The sequence below is a fragment of the Schistocerca gregaria genome, chromosome 3 (assembly GCF_023897955.1).
Source record: "Schistocerca gregaria isolate iqSchGreg1 chromosome 3, iqSchGreg1.2, whole genome shotgun sequence".
Classification (NCBI taxonomy): Eukaryota; Metazoa; Arthropoda; class Insecta; order Orthoptera; family Acrididae; genus Schistocerca; species Schistocerca gregaria.
Window position 1 is genome coordinate 696,074,827 of NC_064922.1, and position 23,751 is coordinate 696,098,577.

Sequence of the window (23,751 nt, forward strand, 5' to 3'; positions counted from 1 at the left end):
TAGTATCTTCAGTACGTTGCAAGTGCCAGAGCTGTGTTCTGTGTAGTTGAGTGCATTGTGTCGGAGCTGAGTGAGTTCGAACTTGGTCAGATTTATTGGTGCTCGTACGGTGGGTACTTCTGTAACCAAGATGCCGGAGTGTCTGGTGTTTCAAGAGGCGCCGCATCGAAGATTTATACGGCTTACAAGGGATTTAGAAAAACAACATGCGCTGAGTCACAACGCGGTCAAAAGTGTATGTTGAGTGACGGTGACAGACGGTCATTAAAGAGGATTGTGGTGAAAAACTAGAGGACGACAGGTGCAAGGAACCTAAAGTCGCACCAGTTAGTAACAAAACGATACGACGGGAGCTAAAAAACTGGGAACTGCAAGGAGAGCTGCAATTCCAAAACAACTCATCAGAGGTACACGAGCTTGTAACAATAGAACATGGTGCCAAGGCCTTGGACTATAGAGCGGTGGAAGAACGTTACTTGTCGGAAGAGCCTTAAGAGCCTTGTTTGACACTTTTCCAGCTTCTGGCCGAGTTTACTTCCCAAGCGTGAAACATGGCGGGAGGTTCGGTGATGATTTGATAAGCCATAGAGAGGAATTCTATTGGCCTCACGGCTACTGTGCAAGATTGCATTTCTGTCAAAGAATGTGTGACTAGGTTCACTGATGAGTTCCATCCCATAGTACAATTTTTCCTATGGCGACGTTTTGTTACAAGAAGACATAGACTCTCCTCACACAGCTCTCATCGTCCAGGACTGGTTTTGCGAACAAGAGGATGAATAGTCACATCTCCCTGGCCATCAGTCATCCCATTTCTACGTTAATGAGCCGTTGTGGTCTGCTTTGGTGTCAAGGGGGCGTGATCGCTATCCACCTGCAATATCGTTACCTGAACTTGTCACTATTTTGTATGGAGAATGGTGTAAGATTACCTTGAATACCTTGCAGTATCTGTACCTATCCATTCCGAGACGACTGATGTTGATGTTTGGTTTTTACGGCGCTAAATTGCGCGGTCATCAGCACCCGTACAATATCCCAATCTTTAGACGGTGCAGTCTAGCCACTTCCACGAATGATGATGAAATGATGAGGACAGCACAAACACTCAGTCCCCGGGCAGAGAAAATCCTCAACCCAGCTGGGAATCGAACCTGGGATCTAGTGATCCAGAGGCAGCAACGCTAGCCACCAGACCACGAGCTGCGGACCCGAGACAACTGGAAACTGTTTTGAATGCCAACGGTTTCCCTACTCCGCAAAAGACATGGTCATGTGTTTTGGATGTTTCAAAGGTTTTGTCCGCCCCTGTACCTTTCCACTTGCGCCTATTGGTTCCTTCATACTTTTAGTTGTAGTTAGCCCTCTTCTATGGTTTCTTTCCATATTTTTCATTCGTGACAACGTTAATAACGTTCAGAATCTGTATCTATAAACAAGATTGTCCGTTTGTTTGTAAGAAATCTAGTTTTATTCCGACCTTTGCACACATCACCTTCAACACAAGAGGAAGCTCACGGTCTTCATCAGATTTTGTAATGCGACTTGAAACATGTTTGTAATACATAAATGAGAACTGTTGTTACCAAACATTTCGAAAAGCTCTTAGCCGATTTACTACAAATTTCTGCATGCAGATGAAACAATGAAATTTATTGAAAAATTAAAAGCCTGAAAGACGAAATGTATCATAGTAAACTGACTTTATTTCCTATTGCGAAAACAAATTACTGGATAAATGCCCGTGTTTGAGATAGTACCATCAGACGTCAATAGATGGCGGGATGACTGAAATCTCGAGAAATTGACAGAAGCATGACAGCAAAATCTTGTCTATTGATTAGTTACCGTTGTGATGATATATGCCATAGAAGATTTTTAGTTCGTGTTTCACAGTTATTGTTATTAAACTGGGGTACGATACAAACGCTCAGGCAGGTCATGAATATAATACCAACAAAAATTACTAGCTGAGGTTGAAAATACCGCTACAGTTGCAAGATTATCTTTATTTAACACACGACCGGTCTCGAGCTCTTATACATCCATCTTCGGCGCCGCGGTGGACATATACAGAACGTTGTGTGCTACCAACGAGTATCACTAGATCGTGAGGCCTAACAGAACCCAAGATTTCCCAGACTGTGACGTAAACTGTTCGAACAGTTCGAGTCGTGCTGAAACCCAGCTCTACGTGAAACAGTGAAAACTGACCCGAAACAAATGAAGACGAATTCTCCAAATGCACAACGAGCTACCTATCGCAAAGTGTAACAACAGTGGGCGCAGCTGATAAACTTTTCACACTGGTCATGACGTATTCATTCGTCGTATTCCCTTGACTCACAGTGATTCAGATATGCCCTTCAATTTAAATACACTGCCGTCTCCCATGCGGCTTGGATTCGCTGTAAGTATGAATATAGCACAGGGCCAGTTACTTTGCGTGGCAGATATTAAATATCCCGGGCAATCGCAGCTAGAGAAATTGGCTTTCCTGAAGCGTTGGACACCTGGAAGCATGCCGAAAAAGCCTCTTTCAGAATGGAGTTTAGCTCGGCTGTCGTTGCTGGCGTAATGTCCTTACTCGTCTGAAATCTTGTTCCTTTCATTGGCCTCTTCAGTTTAGAGAAGAACCAGAAGTCCCACGGGTCCATATCAGGTGAGTAAGGAGCCTGTAGATCCAAACGAATCCGATTTTTCGCCAAAAAAAGTCTGCATCGGGTGCGAGGAATGTGCTCTAGCATTGTCGTTGTGGAGGCGGCAATTTCCTGTGGACCACAAGTCCTGTCTCTCGCTCCGCATAGCATCACGTAGGCGACGGATGACATCTCCGTAGAACTCTTTGGTGACTGTTTGACCCTGTGGTGCTTACTGTTGTTGTTCCACATAGTTGAAGTCAAAAAAGGCAGTCACCATCAGTCTGACGTTGCTGCGCACTTGGCGGGTATTCTTTGGTCTTGGTAACGAAGAATGCTTCCACTGTGACGACAGGAATTTTGGTTTCCGGGTCGCTCCCGCACACCCAGGACTCGTCACCAGTTATTAGGGTATTCACGAAGCTGTGGAAACTGTCTGTTGGGTTCAGCATGTCCTATGAAACTTCACCACGAAGTTGCTTTTGCTGCATCATGAGCAGCTTGGGCAAGAGTTTCACCGACACTGTCTTCATAGCGAAATCTTCGGTCACAATGGAATGTGCCAAAAAAAGTGCTGATGCCCATCTATTCAGTAATTTCTTAGATAGTCACACGATGGTCCCATGTCACCACAATGCTCACTTTGGCAGTCACCTGCTTATTTCGGTATGTTGATGGCTGCCCAGAACGTTGTTCGCTTTTCACCGATGAGTAGCCGGCGTTAAACCGTTTGTACCACTCCAGCTGTGTGGTGCTCTTGGTATAGTTACTGAAACCCATCTGAGTCTTCCGAATGGTTTCCATCTAGCTGTCACCCAGTTTTTGGCAAAATTTGATGCATTAGCGCTGCTCCAGTCGTTCTGTCATTTTCCGCGATGGGAACTCTACACCGCTGCTTGCCAGCAGGTGCCGACAGGTAAGGAACAATTCGGACATGCACACGAAGGTTCAAGGTCGGTTCATGCAAGCGTGCTAGATTCAGATCCGACAGGTGTACATAAATAATAATAAGGCCGGATAGTTCTCTAACAGACCTTATTTTGCATTTTAGAGATTTATGAATCTGATTATTGATGACCCATTTTCTAGCCTTGATTGCTGTACTTGTTCCCTTACGAAATGAAAAAAAAGAAAAAAAATGCTCTGAGCGCTATGGGACTTAACTTCTGAGGGTATCATTCGCCTTGAACTTAGAACTACTTAAACGTAACTAACCTAAGGACATCACACACATCCATGCCCGAGGCAGGATTCGAACCTGCGACCGTAGCGGTCGCGCGGTTCCAGACTGTAGCGTCTAGAAGCGCTCAGCCACTCTGGCCGGCCCTCACGAAATGTCACAGTGACAAGACACGCGAGTCGTATTTCAGGACGGAGATTCAAATCCCCATCCGGCTATCCAGATTTCCGTTTTTGTGATTTCCCTAAATCACTTAAGGGGGGGTAGGACGTGTAGCGGGCTGACTTGGAGCAGAAGAGACACCACAGGACATTTTAAGTCCCACTATCTAAACTTTAACAAATAAATTCACAAAACTTAGTCAGCACGTCCAAGAAGGATTCAGGATTCATATTCATAGCAGTAGAAGTTCAAAAACATAACAAAATAATTTTTTTAAATGTGAAATTTCATCATTTTTTCACTTATTACTGGCTGCATTTGTTGCTATAGGTATACTTTTCTTTATAAGTAACAGAGATTCTTCGATGAATTTTGCGTAGCATACAAAACGTAGTTACCGGTGTGTAGAACTCTAGAATATTCCAAATCTATTTAAAACTTTGGTAAAAATTAAGTTAATTAATTCTAAAATTTGAGTTTTTTCTAAACATGAAGTTTAAATTGTAACAGGTCATTCATTTATTCATAAATTAGATAAATTCTAGAGTTTCATACATCTGTAAGTATGGTTTGTATGCTGTGCAATATTCACCAAAGAATCTCTCTTACTTATGAAGAAAAGTGTACCTGTACCAATAAATGCAGCTAATAGTACGTGAGAAAATAATGAAATTTCACATGGGAAAAAAATTATTTCGTGATGTTTCTGAACTTCCACTGCTATGAATGTGAATCTTGAATCCTTCCTGGTCATTCTAACAAAGTTTTGTGGATGTATTTGTAAAATTATAGACAGTGTATATCACAATGTCCCGCGGTGCCTCTACTGCTCCAAGTCGACCCGATTGACGTCCTACGCCCCTTAAAGAGAATTTCGAGATGACTTCTTTGAAACGGTTCTACCGTATTTCCTTTTCCAGCTTTCAGCAATCCGAGTTCGTGCTCTTTCTGTATAGCCTTTTGACGTCGACGGGGCGTTAAAGCCTAATCTTCCTTTGTACCTGATCTTGAGTGTATATGACTGTTAACTTGGCATACGTGCTGTCTGCCTGTCCCTGCAGTCACGCTTCCCACGTTTGGTCTAGCGGGAGACTCGTGCTCTCACGTACTGAGAGGGGGAGTGGAGAGCGTGCCGGCGTGCCCCGCGCTTGTACTACGGGCCTCTTCCATCGCCATTTTGGATTTAAAAATTTCCTGCCATCTTAACGAAATCATTGCCCCCAGAACGTAAGCAAGCTGCCGTCCCTGTATGTAGTCAACTTGACAGCTTAATGTCAAAGTATGGGTGGAGAAAACCGACCGTTAAACCGATACCTGTATTTCAGTTCTGAATAACAGACGTCCTTCGGTATATTTTTTGTTGTTGCTACTAATCGAGTAAAATAACCGAAATATCAATTTACCATAGCAGCAATGCTAAAATGTTTCGTTCTTAAACACACCTTTTTTTTTAAGAAATAGGAGTAATTTTTCACCAACTGCGACATAGTCGCGTATACGAACAGTGATCCAATACTGTCAAATATTTTTATTCCAGTCTTTGATAACAATATCAATTCCTTAGACGATGACCGGTTTCAGTCCGTAATGACCATCCTCGGGATCTTTTTTGCACCATGTCCTAAAGTGATAAGGCCATAATAGCATCGTCAAAACATACAAATATAATCAGCACAGCGTCGTCACATAGATCTAAAATAAGATGTTGAATAGGCCACATCGTCCACCTATTTTTATTCGAAAAAAATGCATCGATTTGAAATATTGCTTCATTATAGAAAATGTGAAAAGTAATCAGTGCCATTCTCACAACAATGCCCACAGAAACGAGCAACAAACATACGGCATAAGAACTGGTACAAGCGTTACTCAGACAATATTGTCCGTCAGTGTGGGTGTAGTGTGGGAGACTGGCTCCCACCTGGTCATTTCCAGCGAGATAATAAAAGCTTGTTTCCAGGAGATAAGTGGGATTCTTAGCCACACATGTAATAGCTTTCTGAAGCAGGGTATTTTCCCAGATAGACTGAAGTATGCCATTGTTAAACCACTGCATAAAAAAGGCGATACGTCTGATGTCAACAACTACCGCCCAACCTCTCTTCTGACTGTCTTATCCAAAATTCTTGAAAAAGTAATGTATTGTAAAGTAGCTTCACACCTTTGTAAAAATGAAATTTTAGTAAAAGGTCAGTTTGGTTTCCAGAAAGGTCTTTCAATAGAAAATGCTATATATACTTTCACTAATGAAATATTAAATTCTCTGAGTAATGGGAAGCCACCCGTTGGAATTTTTTGTGAACTCTCAAATGCTTTTGATTGTGTAAATCATGGAATACTTCTAGATAAGCTCAAGTACTGTGGTATGAATGGAATAGCACTCAAATGCTTTAAATCATACCTAACTGGAAGAGTGCAGAAAGTTGAAAAAGCAGTTCACATAAAATGCAAAAAACAGGTGATTTCTCAATCTGGGGAACAATCAAGAATGGGATGCCACAAGGTTCGGTATTGGGTCCTCTGCTGTCCTTAATATATATTAATGACGTGCCATTCCATATTCACGAAGATGCAAAGCTGGTACCTTTTGCCGATGAAACAAGTATTGCTATCACACCCGACAGACAAGAATTAACTGGTGAAATTGCAAACGATGTTTTTCAGAAAATCATTAGTAGTTCTCTGGAAATGAGTTATCACTAAACTTCGACAAAACACAGTACATACAGTTCCACACAGTAAATGGAATGACACCATTTATCAATATAGACTTCGATCAGAAATCGGTAGTTAAGGTAGAATACTCAAAATTTCAAGGTGTATGCATTGATGAGGGGTTGAACTGGAAAAAGAATGTTCATTGAACAAAAGCGTGTAATCAGAATAATTTCTGGAACTCATCCAAGATCATCCTGCAGACAATTATTTAAAGAGCTAGAGATCTTCACTGTACCCTCACAATATATATATATTCACTTATGAAATTTGCTATTAACAATACGAACGAATTCAAAAGTAATAGCAGTGTACATGGCTACAACACTTGGAGAAAGTATGATCTTCACTACTCAAGGTTAAATCTAACTTTGGCACAGAAGGGGGGTAAATTATGCTGCCACAAAAGTCTTTGGTCACTTACCTAATAGCATCAAAAGTCCGACAGATAGCCACATAGCATATAAAAAGGAAATTAAAAGAATTTTTTAACGGCAGCTTCGCCGGCCGTGGTGGTCTCGCGGTTCTAGGCACTCAGTCCGGAACCGCGCGGCTGCTACGGTCGCAGTTTCGAATCCTGCCTCGGGCATGGATGTGTGTGATGTCCTTAGGTTAGTTAGGTTTAAGTAGTTCTAAGTTCAAGGCGAATGATAACCTCGGAAGTTAAGTCCCATAGTTCTCAGAGCATTTTTTTTCTTTTTTTTTCATTTCGTAAGGGAACAAGTACAGCAATCAAGGTTAGAAAATGAGTCATGATCCCCTGACCTAACGCCTATGGACTTCTTCCTGTGGGATTTTCTAAAGTATATGACGAAGCAAACAAAAGTTAGAGACCTACAGAACTTGAAGTCACGTATTCGAAATGCATTTAAAGATGTCACCACGGATATTTTGAATTGTACGTGGAGAGAAATGGAATCTCGACTAGACATTATCCGTGCTACAAATGGTGCACACACTGATGTGTACGAATGAGAAAAAAAAAAAAAAAAACATAGAGTCGCACCACATGTTGAAAACATTTGTTAATATGTTGTATAGTTTTAAACGTATTAAAGTCTTAGGTTGTAAAGATAATTTACGGACACCCTTTACCTCAACGTAGCATGATAAACAACCGGTCCCCATATGCATACAAGATCGTAAACACAACATCTGACTGAACAAATGTCTAAAACTGATCGTAGATGAGCATTAAAAATTATTCTTCCAGTGGTGGGATAAATATTTTGTACATTGCATTACTCTACAATAACAACATCCTAAACGAAAGAGTAGCGATTTTACAATATAAAGACGTTACCAGAATGGCATAAATACCGTACTGCAAACATAAATTTGTGCTAGCATGCATGGCTATTAACTCAATTTACAGATTTTTTTTAGGAAAAGGTACCATCCAGTTACACAATAAATATTAAACCAACTATCTGAAACATCTTCAGCAAAGGTAATCAGAAATTATCATAGTGTGAAACGGTAAGAACAGGTAAGTCCTAAAGAAATCTGTAAATGGGGTTAATATCTTTTAGCTACGTATGTTAGCCTGAATTTATAATTGCAGTACTGTATTTACTCCATTTTGATAACTTCGTTACATTTTATTGTAAAGATGCTACTCTTCAGTCTTTATGACGACAAAGGATGTTGTTACTGCAGAGTAACTAACTGTATAAAAAAATAAAAGACCCTTATGTAATTTAATTTTATATGTTGTTAGTTTGTATTCTTGAAAACGTTTGGTTGGAATACAATTTTGTTACGAGACGTATGACTAGCGTTATCTTCATCCTGGTTACGACTGTAATATATTCGTAATCCTTGATCTTTGAATTGTTTTCTATAAGTTCTGGCCCTGTAATGCTTCTGTATGTCTCGTGTTGGTTTTCTTCAATGAGTCGCTCTTCACACAGATATCATATTTGCAAAGTTCTAAATGAACGATACTTTCAGATTTAATATGTAATGCTGACTGTAGATTAATTTTTTGATGTAATTAATTCGAAATAATCTTGTTACCTTGTAGGTTATTTCATTTCTATATTTTGAAATAATTTTTGTTTTGCATTGCATACAGGACCGTGAGTATGGGTTATGACCGAAATGGTTGGAAATAAAACTTAAATAAAGTCAACATTTGTGTGCCAAACATTTTATAAAGTTATAACTTCATCAGTTATTCGGTCTGCCCACCTAATCTTCAGCATTATTCCACAGCACCACATTTCAAAGGGTTATCTTCTCTTCTTCTCCGTTCCACTTATCGTCCACGTGTCATTTCCTTACTGAGCTACATTCGACACCAATAACTATGGTAAAAGCTCCATCATTTAATTATAACTGCTACTACCAATTCTTCATTTATATTGATCAGCCAGAACATTATGACCATTTACCTAAGAACCGGTAGATCCACCTTTGGCGCGGATAACAGCGACGACACTTCGTGGCATAAAAGCAATGCGGCCTTGGTAGGTCGCTGGAGGGAGCTGGCACCACATATGCACATACAAGTCACGTTATTCCCGTAAATTACGGGATGGGGTGGGAGCAATGATTTCTGACGCCATGTTCAATCACGTCCCAGAAGTGTTAGATATGGTTCACAGCTGGTAAACTGGTGGTGGTGGGGAGGGGGGCTAGCTGTACATCGGTGGAACTCGCCACTGTGTTCCTTGAACCAGTGTATTACACTCCTGGCCTTGTGACATGGTTTATTATATTCTTGAAAAATACCATTGCCGTTGAGAAATATGTTCGTCAAGAAAGGGGTGTACATGGTACGCAGCTTGTGTACGGTACACCTTGCCTGTCATGATGCCCTGCACGAGTTCCACTTGAACCATGGATGTCCACGTGAATGTTACCCAAAGCATAATGGAGCCGCCCCCAGAACAGAGAGCTGGTCCCCTGGAACACCACGAATTCCCACCCTCCTATCAGCCTGAGGAGGGAGGTATCGAGATTCACTAGACCATGCAGTGCTTTGCCAGTGCCCAAAAGTGCCTGTCTCTACATCTACATTTATACTCTGCAAGCCACCCAACAGTGTGTGGTGGAGGGCACTTCACGTGCCACTGTCATTACCTCCCTTTCCTCTTCCAGTCGCGTATGGTTCGCGGAAAGAACGACTGCCGGAAAGCCTCCGTGCGCGCTCGAATCTCTCTAATTTTACATTCGTGATCTCCTAGGGAGGTATAAATAGGAGGAAGCAATATATTCGATACCTCATCCAGAAACGCACCCTCTCGAAACCTAGACAGCAAGCTACACCACGATGCAGAGCGCCTCTCTTTAAGAGTCTGCCACTTGAGTTTGCTAAACATCTCCGTAACGCTATCACGGTTACCAAATAACCCTGTGACGAAACGCGCCGCTCTTCTTTGGATCTTCTCTATCTCCTCTGTCAACCAAACTTGGTACGGATACCACACTGATGAGCAATACTCAAGTACAGGCCGAACGACTGTTTTGTAAGCCACTTCATTTGTTGATCGATTACATTTTCTAAGGACTCTCCCAATGAATGTCAACCTGGCACCAGCCTTACAAATAATTAATTTTATATGATCATTTCACTTCAAATCGTTCCGTAATCATACTGCCAGATGTTTTACAGACGTAACTGCTACCAGTGTTTGTTCCGCTATCATATAATAAAGGATCCTTTTTTCTATGTATTCGCAATACATTACATTTGTCGATGTTAGGGTCAGTTGCCACTCGCTGCACCAAATGCCCATCAACTGCAGATCTTCCTGCATTTCGCTGCAATTTTCTAATGCTGCACCTTCTCTGTATACTACAGCATCATACGCGAAAAGCCGCATGGAACTTCCGACACTATCTACAAGGTCATTTATATATATTGTGAAAAGCAGTGGTCCCATAACACTCCCCTGTGGCACGCCAGAGGTTACTTTAACGTCTGTAGACGTCTCTCCATTGATAACAACAAGCTGTATTCTGTTTGATAAAAACTCTTCAATCCAGCCACACAGCTGGTCTGATATTCCGTAGGCTCTTACTTTGTTTATCAGGCGACAGTGCGGAACTGTACCGAACGCCTTCCGGAAGTCGAGAAAAATAGCATCTCCCTGGGAGCCTGTATCTAATATTTTCTGGGTCTCATGAACAAATAAAGCGAATTGGGTCTCCACGATCGCTGCTTCCTAATCCATGTTGATTCCTACAGAGTAGATTCTGGGTTTCCATAAATGACATAATATGCGAGCAACAAACATGTTCTAAACTTCTACAACAGATCAATCTCAGAGATATAGGCCTATAGTTTTGCGCATCTGCTCGACGACCCTTCTTGAAAACTGGGACTACCTGTGCTCTTTTCCAATCATTTCCTCTAGAGGCTTGCGGTACACGGCTCTTAGAAGGGGGCACGTTCTTTCGCGCACTCTGCGTAGAATCGAATTGGTATCCCGTCAGGTCCAGTGTACTTTCCTCTGTTGAGTGATTTCAGTTGCTTTTCTATTCCTTGGACACTTATTTCGATGTCAGCCATTTTTTCGTTCGAGAAGGAACTGCAGTGCGGTCTTCCTCTGTGAAACAGCTTTGGAAAAAGGTGTTTAGTATTTCAGCTTTACTCGTGTCATCCTCTGTTTCAATGCCATTATCATACCAGAGTGAGTGGACATGCTGTTTCGATCCACTTACTGATTTAAGGTAAGACTAGAACTTCCTAACATACTGTATCAAGTAGGTACATAGAATTTTAATTTAAAATTCACTGAACGCTTCACGCATAGCCCTCCTTATGCTAACTTTGACATCGGTTAGATCCGGTTTGTCTGAGAGGTTTTGGCTGCGTTTAAATTTGCAGTGAAGCCCTCTTTGCTTTCGCAGTCTTGGTTGCCGCTGTCCTGGTGTTAACATACTCACACGCGTTGGTCGTCGGCTGCGGAGGCCCATCGTTAGGAGTGTTTTTGATTCACTGTGTACTTACACACATATGTACTCTGCCCAGTTCGTCGCCTGTCCTGTTTTACCAGTCTGTCCAGCCTACGACGTCCGACACGTAAAGAGAATTAAGCGCCCAACCCCACGACGGCTGGGGGCGGTTTCACCTTGTTTTAAGTTGAAGACACTAAGACACTATGCCCAGCACTCCTCGAACACCCGATAAGACCTGTTTCCGGAATGCTCGTGCGGAGCTTATGGGTCACCACAATCTGCCATCGGCCAAACTCAGACAGATGGCACGCCTTTTCCATTCTACACACGGACAGCACGCTCACTGATCACGCACCGTGAGTTCGTCGAACTAGCAGTCATACTTCGTCAAGTGACGCTGCTATCGCCTGAACGGGTTAATATCGCTAGAAGGCCGGTGGTCATAGAGTTCTGGGTGATCAGTGTGTATCATCTCGACTTCAGCCGTCGTCAAGCACTTTGTTGCCCAAATAGAAAAACTAAACTAATACAAGGGCTGTTCAATAAAGAACTATCATAATTTTTTATGGTCATAATTTCTCGCACTAAAATTTAATCTTACAATATTCTGTAAGCTTAATGTGTAACAAACACGCCGTAGCAGTTTCATTGTTGGGACTCCTGGTTCCCGCTTCTGAGAGGCGGGCAAGGCCAGACATGTTCACTAACGCCTGCAATGGAGGTAACATGCGAGGAACAATATGGGACTTTGAAATTCTTCTTTCGACTCAACAGATCTTCAACTGATACTTGTATAATGTTACAGGAGGCCTAGGGAGAGTCTCGTCTTCCCTACAGCACAACTCGAAGGCGATTTAAAATGTTTAAAGAGGGGACTCAATCAATTTTAAAGAAAGGAGTACCTGATGCTCCAGTTCCTGCTCTTACTGCTATCATTGTGTAAGAGGATCGCCAAATTACTTTCATATCACTTTCTGAAATACTGAACATTTCACTGGGTACCAGCCACACGCTAGTGACACAAAAATTACACATGACACGTGTTTCTGGACGATGGATTCCAAGACTGTTGATTCCCGAACAAAAGGACACTCAAGGGCAGGTCTGCATGCAGTTAAAGTTGATGTTAGAGGAAGATCCGGAGTTTCTCTCAAATGTAATCACTGCTGATGAAACTTGGTTACGTCATTTTGATCGTGAGAGCAAACAGCAAAGCTCAGTGCGGAAATCTCCTTCATCACCAACCCCCAAGAAAGCAAAAGTGGTTGCTTCTGTTGGGAAGTAACGGTCATCTCATTCTTTGATATTCATGGAATGGTTTATCAGCATTTCGTACCTGCACACGTATCAGTAACTGTAAAATACTACAGGGATGTCCTGAAAACACTAAGTTCGTATCAGGCGCAAAAGACCACATTTCCGCGAAGGAAGCTGGATGCTCCACCACGATAACGCGTGGCCGCATATTGCCAATATTGTTGCTGAATTTCTTGCAAAAATCGACGTGAAGTTATTTCTATCACCTAGTGTTGTGTTGGCTGAAGAGCCAACACCGTGTTACTAGAGGAGGCCGAAATGCACGGGTTTTAGCTCACGCAGGCTGGCGTGAAGGGGGAAGAACTATACTGACGTGATGTCTGGAACATGACAAAGAATTAGCGTTTAGAAAGCCGAAGTAATTAGTTTGATACTTAACTTTAATCCATTAATGACGAACATCGCTCTTGACGGTACAGGATTCACAATATTATCTGTTCAGAAGACATAGTAACTGAATATGGAGCCTTTCTAGGTCGTAGCAAATGACGTAGCTGAAGGCTATGCTAAACTGTCGTCTCTCCAAATGAGAGCGTATGTAGTCCGTGTACCATCGCTAGCAAAGTCATATGTACAACTGGCACGAGTGCTAGGGAGTCTATCTAGACTAGACCTGCCGTGTGGCGGCGCTCGATCTGCAATCACTGATAGTGGTGACACGCGGGTCCGACGTATACTAACGGACCGCGGTCGATTTAAAGGCTACCACACCGAGCATGAAGAAACGCCTCTGTGGGCGGCATTATCTATCATCGGAAGCAGTGGATAAGACAGTGGGGGCGATTTTGAAGGACCTCTCAAAAAATGGTTTCCAGTATGTATTTGAAGACTGGCAGAAACGCTGGGGCGAGTGCATCGCATTCATGGGAGACTACTTTGAGAAGGACCATCAAAATTGCAAGGATGAGTAAAGGCATGTGGTCATAAAAAAAGGGCTATGATCATTCTTTATTGAACAGCCCTCGTATTTTTTACTGCATTGTCTCCTACACCATCACCTGGTGTAATTCGACAATGTTCCATTACGCTTGCGGACATACGCACCTTGAAACGCAGCGAGCCGACGGGCGGCTTCGCGTACGGCAGGTTGTAGAAGGCGAGCAGGGGGCGGCCCTTGCTGGTCGCCTGGCGGCGGCCTCGCACCGCCCCCTGGCGTGTCCTCACCACAGTAAGCTCTGCGCCCCCAGTCTCCACCCCCGCCAGCGCCAGCAGCAGCAGCCACAGCGCCGCCACGCACCGTGCAGACCGCGAACCCATCGCCGACTGACACTCTGGCGTCTGATTACTTGGGAGGCACGGCCGACTCAAGGCCGCTAACGTGCGAAAAGACACCTCAGCCGCCTGACCAGTTGCGTAACAGCGAGGCGGACGACGCCCTCCCACTGTGATTTATCACCAGTTTACTGATAGCGGGTCTGACACAAACTTTCTTTCCAGAGGCTACCAGTTTTGCATCAAACCACACGAATGAGTAAGAGTACCAATTGCCAACGGAGAACAGATTTCGCCTCGTACGTTGCCGCTTGCATTTTCGCTGAGAATTTTAGCAGAGCATAATACTGGCATGTGGATTCCGCTAACCGAGCGAGGTGGCACAGTGATTAGCACACTGTACTCGCGTTCGGGAGGATGGCGGTTCAAATCCATGTCCATCCTGATTTAGGTTTTCCGTGATTTCCCTAAATCGCTTAAGGCGAGTGCTGGAATGGTTACTTCGAAAAAGAGCACTAACGATTTCCTTCATCATCCTTTCCTGATCTGTACTCGTTCTCCCTCTCTAATGACCTAGCTGTAGACGGGACGTTAAACACTAATCTTCCTGCTGGAGCACACCACTTCACACAACATAATGTGTTGCACAAGAGCAGTTGTACACACATCTGCAGCCGTCGAACTAATCATACGGCGCTCATCTCTTTTCCAGACCGAGCGAAACGCAAGACTTTTGGTCAATGAAGGAAAATTCAGGAAGATCAGCGTTCAGTCACTCGAGGATGCCATCCGCATGTTGGTTTTCTGTGCTTTTCCTAAATTGATTAAGGCGAATGGTGGGATGGCTACTACGAAAAAGATTAAATTCATTCTCCTTTCAAGTCTTATCCTATCTTGTTGTCTCTTTCTAATGACGGGCTCAGGCCCTAATTTTCCCACCACTTTTTTACCTTACACAATTAATCCGCCAGTCATGCACACTCCAGATTCACTAGGGATATGCAACCCGCTTTTCCGGTTTGAAAACCTTTTAGTTATGGAAGTAATTTTCGAAGCACAATTTGCAACGATGTCAGACACCCCACTGACCATTTACTAAATGCTTAAGGTCGCGTTAGGGGGTGGCTAACTGGAATTCTATAATAATAAAAGAAACTAGTGGAAAATTCTAGGAAAATACAGGCTGCGGAAAGGAATAAAGCCACCTCGTAGAATTTAGCAGTGGGCACAATTAAAACATTGCTAATACCTGGTTTAAGAATCATAACAGAATGCTGTCTGCATGGAAGACACCAAGCAACACCGGAAGGTTTCAAATAGTAAGTAAGAGATTTTGAAACCAAACTGCAAAATATCTTCAGGAGCAAACTTGGAGTGTGCAAAATAGATTGGCAATTAACTGCAGATTAAAAATGTACAAATGACTGAGACTCAGGAAATTAAGTCTATGGGAACAGGATAAGTCGAAAGAATCAGAGGTTGCTAGAAATCTCAAAGAGAGCATCGGGCAACTCTTGTCTGAAACAGAAGAAAGGAACACTATAGATGATTGGGTACGCTTGAAAGACGAAATAATGAAGGCAGAAGAGGAGAGGCTAGGCAAAGAGACAAGGATCAGCTGATATATTTGGATAACATAAGAAATGTACAATGTAAATGACGAAAGGACAAAATTTTAAAATGCTGTGAATGAAGCAGGCAAAAAGTAATAGAAGCTTTGAAAAAATAAGGATCATATGAAGTGCAAAATGGAAAAGTTGGTATTATGGGCAGAGGGGAAGTACGAATATGTGCAAGATAGATGCCGGCTACGGGCAAATTAAACATATTTGGAGAAAAGGAAGGAAACTGTATGGATATTGAACGCACAGATGGCAAGCGATTACTAAGTAAAGATGGGAAGACTGAAACGTGGAGGCAATACTTAGAAGTGCTGTATAAAACCAAAGATGACAGAATTTAGAAAACTGAAGAATAAGTAGATGAAGGTAAGATAGGAGATAGAGTAGAGGAAGAAGAATTTGTCTGAGCACTGAAGTGTCATGGCCCCTAGTGTGGGCCACATGCCCTGACAATTATGGAGACTCTGGGAAGAGTCGGTGGCTATAAAACTATTGCACCTGATAAACAAGACATATGAGACAGGCGAAATGACCTAGAAACTTCATGGCTACTAAATACTGACTCGAATTACTTACAGAAGAATGAAAAAGCTGATGAAGATCAGTTAGGGTGTAAAATAAATGTAGCAACACATGAGGTACAAATGACCTAAAAACCGAGACGACAGGTGGAAAAAGACTAAGATCTGTAGCATTTGTAAATTTAGAAAAAGCTTGTGACAATCTTGAGGGGAGACCGGACCGGAAAATTAACGACAACTTGTAGAGAAACCATACAGCAGTTATAAGCGTTGAAGTTTGTGAAAAGGAAGCTGGTGTTTAAAAGGTACAGAGACAGGGTTGCTGCTTGTCATTGTTATTCATTCTGCACATTAAGAAAGATGTGAAGTAAATCATGTAAATATATCTAAAGTTCAGGGAGAAGAAAAAAAATATTGATGGCTTCCGATGACACTGTAATTCTGGCAGAGACAGCAAAGATCAGTTGAACGCACTTGAATGGGTCTCCTAAAGTGGGCGTGAGATGAACGTCAATAAAAGTGAAACAAAAGCAGTGTAACGGAGCTGAATTAAATCAGACGACCCAAAGTGAATTAATTTTAAGTGAGACACTACAGATAGTAGATGAGTTTTGTTATTATGACGTTAATTTAAATGACAGTGGCCGAATTACAGAGAATATAAAATGCACCTCTCAACAGCAAGAAAACTATTTTGTTAACAACATATGCATTTAGAAATTTTTCTGGAAGTATTTGTCTGGAGTGTAGCCTTATACGGGAGTGAAATGTAGACGACATATAGTTGAGATAAGACAACGATACAAGGTTTTGAAATGGGTTGCTAGGGAGAAGCACATCGGATAACTAACAACGAAATGCTGACTAGACGTTGGGAGAAAATCAATGTGAGGCACAACGTGACTAAATTATGGAATCATTTGGCAGGACACATTGTGAGGTCCCAATGAATTTCGTAATGGAGGGCGAAAATGAACAGCAAACAATGTGGAAGGAGACAAAGGCTTGGTTATGGCAAGGAAATTGCGGAAGTTGTACGGAGATGGAGAGTTTTGCACCGACTACACTAACGTGGAGAGTTTCATCAAATGAGTCTTTGGATTCAAGATTACAGCGTTGTGACATGCAATACTTCCTCCGTCAAATTAAATGCTTTATTTCCGTGCACGTCCTTCAGTGTCATCTTACTGGGACCTGATTACATTTTAATTTTACGCGAGAGACAAAATGTCTCCGTAGTCGGAAAAAAATCAGAAAAATGGGTATAGAAACCAAGAAGTAACAATAACAAGAAAAAACTAAGGAATGCGTGATTACATTGAAGTAAGTGGAAGACAGGGTTCCAGTCGTTTCCCTTTCCAGAACATCAGATCAAACACCTTTCAGCCGTCTAAATTTCCAGTTCGTTATTTTATTGAGCTACCAGAGCTCCGTAAAAACTTAATTATTTTTATAGAAACTTAGGTCAAGAATCTCACTTTTTTGCCTGATATCGAAATCGATACCTGAAGGACATCTGTCCCAGAGACCTCAAGACCGTCGAGAATGTTTTCATCACAATACTTATGTTTGAATTTTTTGCTTAATTCCACATTTGCTATTGTAATTCCTGAGAAAAAGGCGTCTCACTAGACGGACAGACAGCTGGACAAAAAATTCTTACTGCGAAACCTTCCGCCTAGCCAAATTTCATGACTACAGGTCAATTGGAGGAAATCTTTAGGCTTTGATGAGCCAGTACGAAAGTGTCAAAATACCTAACCAATGACCGTATCTTCTGATTGCATTGACTTAGAAGCTGAACACTATGCAAGACATATGCTTGTCGTTACTTCTAGCTTAGAGTTCCTTCAACGAAGAAAACTGCACGCGAAGTGCTACCACAAAGAGTACGGGATTAAGTGGGCGATGTCATTTTGAATGTGCCAGTCGTATTCCTATAAATAATATGCTGACTCTTGGATTTAAGATGAGGTAATCACTTTGGTTCCAGATTGTTAAGTGTGCTCGGCCACACGTAAATTGTCAGACTAGGCTTGGACGAAGAACTGGTGTCGACACATGCTTTTAAAGTGCTGAACGGGATTTGTAACACAGATAATATACGATCGCGTTGAACACAATTCGCCATTCTGTCGACACTCGCAGACCACGTGCCTTCCAGAGTTACAAAACAACTGTATGATACGAAAGCTGTTCCGTATCAAGCGAAAAACATAGGTGGATCCTACCGGCGGCAATCGCACCATCCTCCTAAACTGACATAAACACAAAAAAGTCGTCCATCTTGACAGTATTATTTCCTCGAATATGCCTCGCATAATTTTCTGTACAAACAAGTTATGTGTAGGTACGCCGAAATGACTAAGTATTTGCTGATTGCATGTCATTTCACAGACTGTAGAGTAATTTGGCGTTTAATGGAATTGTCGGAAAGAATCAGTGCGTAAAGAAGCAGGATAATGAAATATTGAGGTATGATTACGTGCATTTGATATTATCTAAGGTTGTAAATACTGACGTAATGAAGCCCACGTTAGGCCGTGCTGCTGAAGAGGTATGGACATCCTAAGAAAGGACAATCAGAGAAGGTGGAAAGATAAATATAAGTACAAGTACGGTAACTGCGAAGAAACGTAGGATAAGAGAAGAAATACTTGAATTTCAGAGAAAACACAATATTGCTTAGGAGAAGAAAAGAATAAGGCAGTACAAGTCTCTGTGGAATGATTTCAGTAGGAAGAGCAGGAAAGCTGAAGCTACTTGGTCGTAGGAAAAGTGTGAAGATATAAGAAAAGAAATACTCTTCGAATGAACAGATACTGAGTACAGAACAGTCTAAATAACTTTTGGTAAAGTTAATAGGAAGACCGTCAACATTAAGAGTGCGAAAAAAAATCCACTGTAAAATTAAGAGGCGACAGCCTGTAGGTAGAAACAGTACATTACGAGCCTCGTCGAGTGGGAATAACTTTCGGCCGATGTGGTAGAGGACGACACTGGTAATCATATGGAGCACATAGAAGACATAGCAATAGGGTCACAATTTGACAGCTTCGGAAGAAATGCGCTGAAACAATTCAGAAGGCGTAGATAACATTCCTCCGGAATTTCTCAAGTAATCTTAACGAATAGGCCTATTGGAATAAGTGTGTGCAATCTATTAGACTGGAAACGTATAATTTGGACTGCCGGAAGAATATCATTCATCCTAGCCCGACGGTACCAAAGTCACCTAACTGCGATAACTTTCACTCAATCTGCTTGATAGCTCATGCAATCAAGTTACTGACATAAACAAGATACAGAAGAATCGAGAAAAACTTAAGGAAGTGTTTAGACCAGTGATCATCAGACTTTTTTGCTCAACAGCTAGTGTTGACATTGTGGATCTACACCTCGAGAAAAAAAAGGTACAAATGGCTCTGAGCACTATGGTACTTAACATCTGAGGTCATCAGTCCCCTAGAACTTCGAACTACTTAAACCTAACTAACCTAAGAATATCACACACATCCACCGCCGAGGCAGGATACGAACCTGCGACGGTAACGGTCGCGCGGTTCACACTGAAGCGCCTAGAACCACTCGGTCACGCCGGCCGGCGTACCTCGAGCGCCACAGGTACTAATCTCATTATGATCGGTAACATACATGTTTTAGTATGTCATGAGCCCCCAGTAGACTATCTACAGAAAAATGGCGGCCAGCCCCCAATTACTGATCGTTGAAAGTCGCCACCACTTCTGTCGACTATTCTGGCTGGCTGGTCAGGTGTTGTATTGTCTGCGTAAGCGGATAATTAATTGATTAATAGCAGCAACTCAACTACATTTAAATGTGTTACACAACTTGAGACACGGACAAATACTTACAAAATGTTTTGAATGTCATTTGGCTTCTACTCACTGCATTGTATTACAAACGCGTTAATTTTATTCGATATTCGTTGCTATACATATGGACTGAATTTGACGACGATTGTGTCTATATGCGAATCCATTTTACTTCCGTGTCAAAATTTATATAACTGGAGCTGTTTGGTGCACATCCGCGTGAGATGTCAGTATATCCTCTAACCACACAGTGGCAGTGTTCCTTATCTCTCTACCCTTAAGTAAGCGGCCAATTTTCTCACTCAGCTGAAGGCCGCATTAAGCAACATAAAATAAAGTCAAGCACGTCTTAAAATATTATCGTTCCTGGGCGTATATCTGTTAATAAGCAGAAAATTACCCTATTAAAAAGCTTTCTACATTAGCAGACTTTTTGGATATGTCTATTAGCTGGTGGATGAATATTATTTAAAATATGGCTGAGAACAGGTTTGGGTTTAGTTAAGATAAAGACACCAGAGGGGTAGTGATGATGTTGTGCTTGATAATAGGGGCAAGCCTTAAGAAGTATGCACACAACTTTGTAGGTAGGGCAACCACAGCTATGAGTAGTCATCTTTGGTTTTGAATAAACTGCTTTAGCTGCATTCTGTCCTTTATTATTGGATCACTACCGGTTTCGTGGCACTAGAAGGCACATCTTCATATGAACATCTACATGACAATAAACCCAGAAGGAATAACTCTGCGATATACACTAGTACGGTAAATTATTTTAAGATTTTTAGTTACAAAAATTAAAACTTTAATATGTGAATACCATGTTAGAACTCATATAACTAAAACGCAGCCGTAGCTTATCTCTGGAACGATTAGTGTGTCGGCTCTTTCTCGTGTCCTTTCTTTGACGCAGTACGATTGGTCGTGATGTCCTACTATCTAACAAAATTCGATTGTTGAAAGAAATCACTGATAGTTGTCTTAAAGTATATATTCGAAATGTTACGCTGATGGATTTGCAAGGTTTTTCTTAATTTCTGACTTTGCGTACTTATTTGAACAATTAGTAAGTTGTAGTATCAATGCGTCTCTGTCCTATTGCCAGTGTTGATTGTTTCGATGCTTGGTAAATAAAGTTTGCTGTTAAGAATCCTTTATGGACTCGGTCATTTCATTCCCCGCAGTCTTGCTACCAACGTATCAAAAATATTAGAGCGGTAAAGCTCGGAACCTTTCCACCCAGCATTCATTGTCCGTCGGAACAAAACACCGCTAATAGGCGATATGTCACAGAATAAAACAACCGGAGTCCAATATAGTGGATAGGTCCTGAACAAACTGTTCCATAGTGATCCATAGGTGAGAAGAAAATAAATGAAAACTATTCAGACCTAATTTTCGGGCCAGAATGAAAATCCAAGAAGTGGCTGTCACAAAATGGTCACTAAGACAGAGCACGCAGCCGCCTCCCCTGTTCGCGATTCTGTATATGTCGGAGAAACTGTAATTGCGGTTTTCGGTTTCTACTTTTTCGTCAACAGCTATTTACTTGATATGTTTGGTCCAGGTAGAACAAGCCTCCGTTTCGTGGCTATCACACCTTCATTTTTCATTCTAGCTCAAAATTTATGAGGTCTTAAGAGTTACCATTTATTTTCTCCTCACCAGTGGATCACTATGGTACGATTTGTTTAGCATCCATCCACTATATTGAAATCCGACAGTTTTAATCTAAGATATACCGCCTTTTAGCGATGTTTTGTTCCGACGCACAAGGAGTGTTTCGTAAAAAGATACTGAACTTTTCCACTCTAATATTTCAGTTAAGGGGGCACTAACATTTTGATATTCTCCTGTAAAAGTTTTTACTAATTTAATTTTTTTTTGAATTTTAAAATAATTTGCCATACCAGTGTATATCTCAGGATTATTATTCCTTTTGGATTTATTATTATACAGATGTTCACCTGAAGATGTGGCTTTTAGTGCCACGGAGGCGGTAATGATCCAATAATGAAGGACTCAATGCAGCTGAAGCTGTTTATTAAAACCCAAGATGGCGAAGAAATATGTCTCCATCGGCAGCTGAGTGGTCAAGGGGGCTGACGCCTTTGTGAGGTACTCGGGTTAGATTTGCGATACTGCAAAAAAAAAAAAAAAAAAAAAAAAAAATGGATGCACTCAGCCTTGTCAGGTCAAATGTGGAGGTACTCGACTTATTAGTATCCATGATATAGAAACCCGATGACAAGAGGGAAAGTGATACGCTGACACCAAGCTGCTCCATAACGGATCCGATGCCGCCTTTGGCAGAGGATGACCCGGAAGTCGGTCAGGCTCTATTGTCACGTTTGAAGGCCAGAACGCAGAACTTGAAAAGAATCAAGCCACCGCCAGAGGACTAGTCGAACCTAGAAAATCGTTCGACAACGCAGTATTGTCTAGCATGTTTAAAATTTTTCAGAAAAATAGTTGTATGGGATGTGCCGCGTTCGGCACTAAGACCTAGGTTGGCAGCATACGAACTGTTATTCTAGATGGGCCATACTTCCTGTTGACACTGCATCAGAGTTCTGACAGAGAGAATGGCTTATCTGCGCGAGCTCAGCGCGGAAAAGGGAGTGACGGCACGTCTAGTTGAAACAGATAACTACTGCGAGCAGGCACGAAGTTGTCGCTGACTGTGAAGGAACACCCGACACGTGTGTGTAAGCGGATGGCATCGTGACCTGTCGCACGGAGGACTGACTTGTGTATGCTCGGTACACGTATGGAATGTGAATTAGCCGGATGCACAGAAATCGAGAGTCGTGACTGTGTCGGACTTTCAGTTCAATCAGACACTGTGTACTGATGGTATTCGCCATTTCATGGCTTTCCATTCCTATGGTATACTGTTATTTACTTATGAAACTGTTCGTATGTATTTTATGTGCTGTGTGAGCTGTAGAGATTCAGTGGAATACGTCTTCCGTTTCTGGTGTTATAAATATTTCATTCAAACGTGTGTTGTCAGTTTCAAACGCAACGGTGCCGGCTTGTGGAGGTGGAAGGTAGATAGAGAACAGTCGTAAACACCTACCACTTCTCAGTAGGAACTGAAATAAACCGAGCAGTGCGTTTTGATTCCTGTTGTGATTTCATATTACTCCAGACTGGTGTTGGAGAAAAAGGCGAAGCTACAGGCGTAGCCCAACGTAATTTTGAAAAGGCGAGTGTGTGGTTGATTTAGTGTCGGACATCGTTTCTAAGAAATTGCAGATTTGTTAAGGCAAGATAAAAGGTCTGGTAATTTGCTGATCAGCAGCTGGATCACAACAAGTGGGGACGGGCTCCATGACAACACTTCTGCATTCCTTTTACAAATAGCTACAAAGAAAGATGGTAGGTAGGAGAGATTAATACAAAGAAGTATTTCTGGATTGTCAAATAAATGACACGAAACAGTAAGACGTCTCTTTGTTGGCCCCAGAAACACTTTGAAGCTGCGCCTGCCTGTATTATCATAGACAGTATTACAGGTACTTATTGATACTTGTGGAATCTCTGGTCCATATATTTTATATTAGATCATTATACGCTTGTGTTGGACGCCTGTTTCACTGAAACTTTGTAGTGCTTGCGTCTATCTCATTTGCC

General features: G+C 41.9%; 1 protein-coding gene across 1 annotated transcript in view; it reads right to left on the reverse strand.

Annotated features, from left to right (window-relative positions):
• Positions 1 to 14,183, reverse strand: part of LOC126355941 (juvenile hormone esterase-like) — a 101,740-nt gene extending 87,557 nt beyond the window's left edge. Inside the window, exon 1 of the mRNA XM_050006524.1 lies at positions 13,966 to 14,183. Within this exon, the coding sequence (XP_049862481.1) occupies positions 13,966 to 14,178 (213 nt within the window). The 5' untranslated portion in view covers positions 14,179 to 14,183. The remainder of the gene's footprint in view (positions 1 to 13,965) is intronic.
• Positions 14,184 to 23,751: the final 9,568 nt, after the last annotated feature.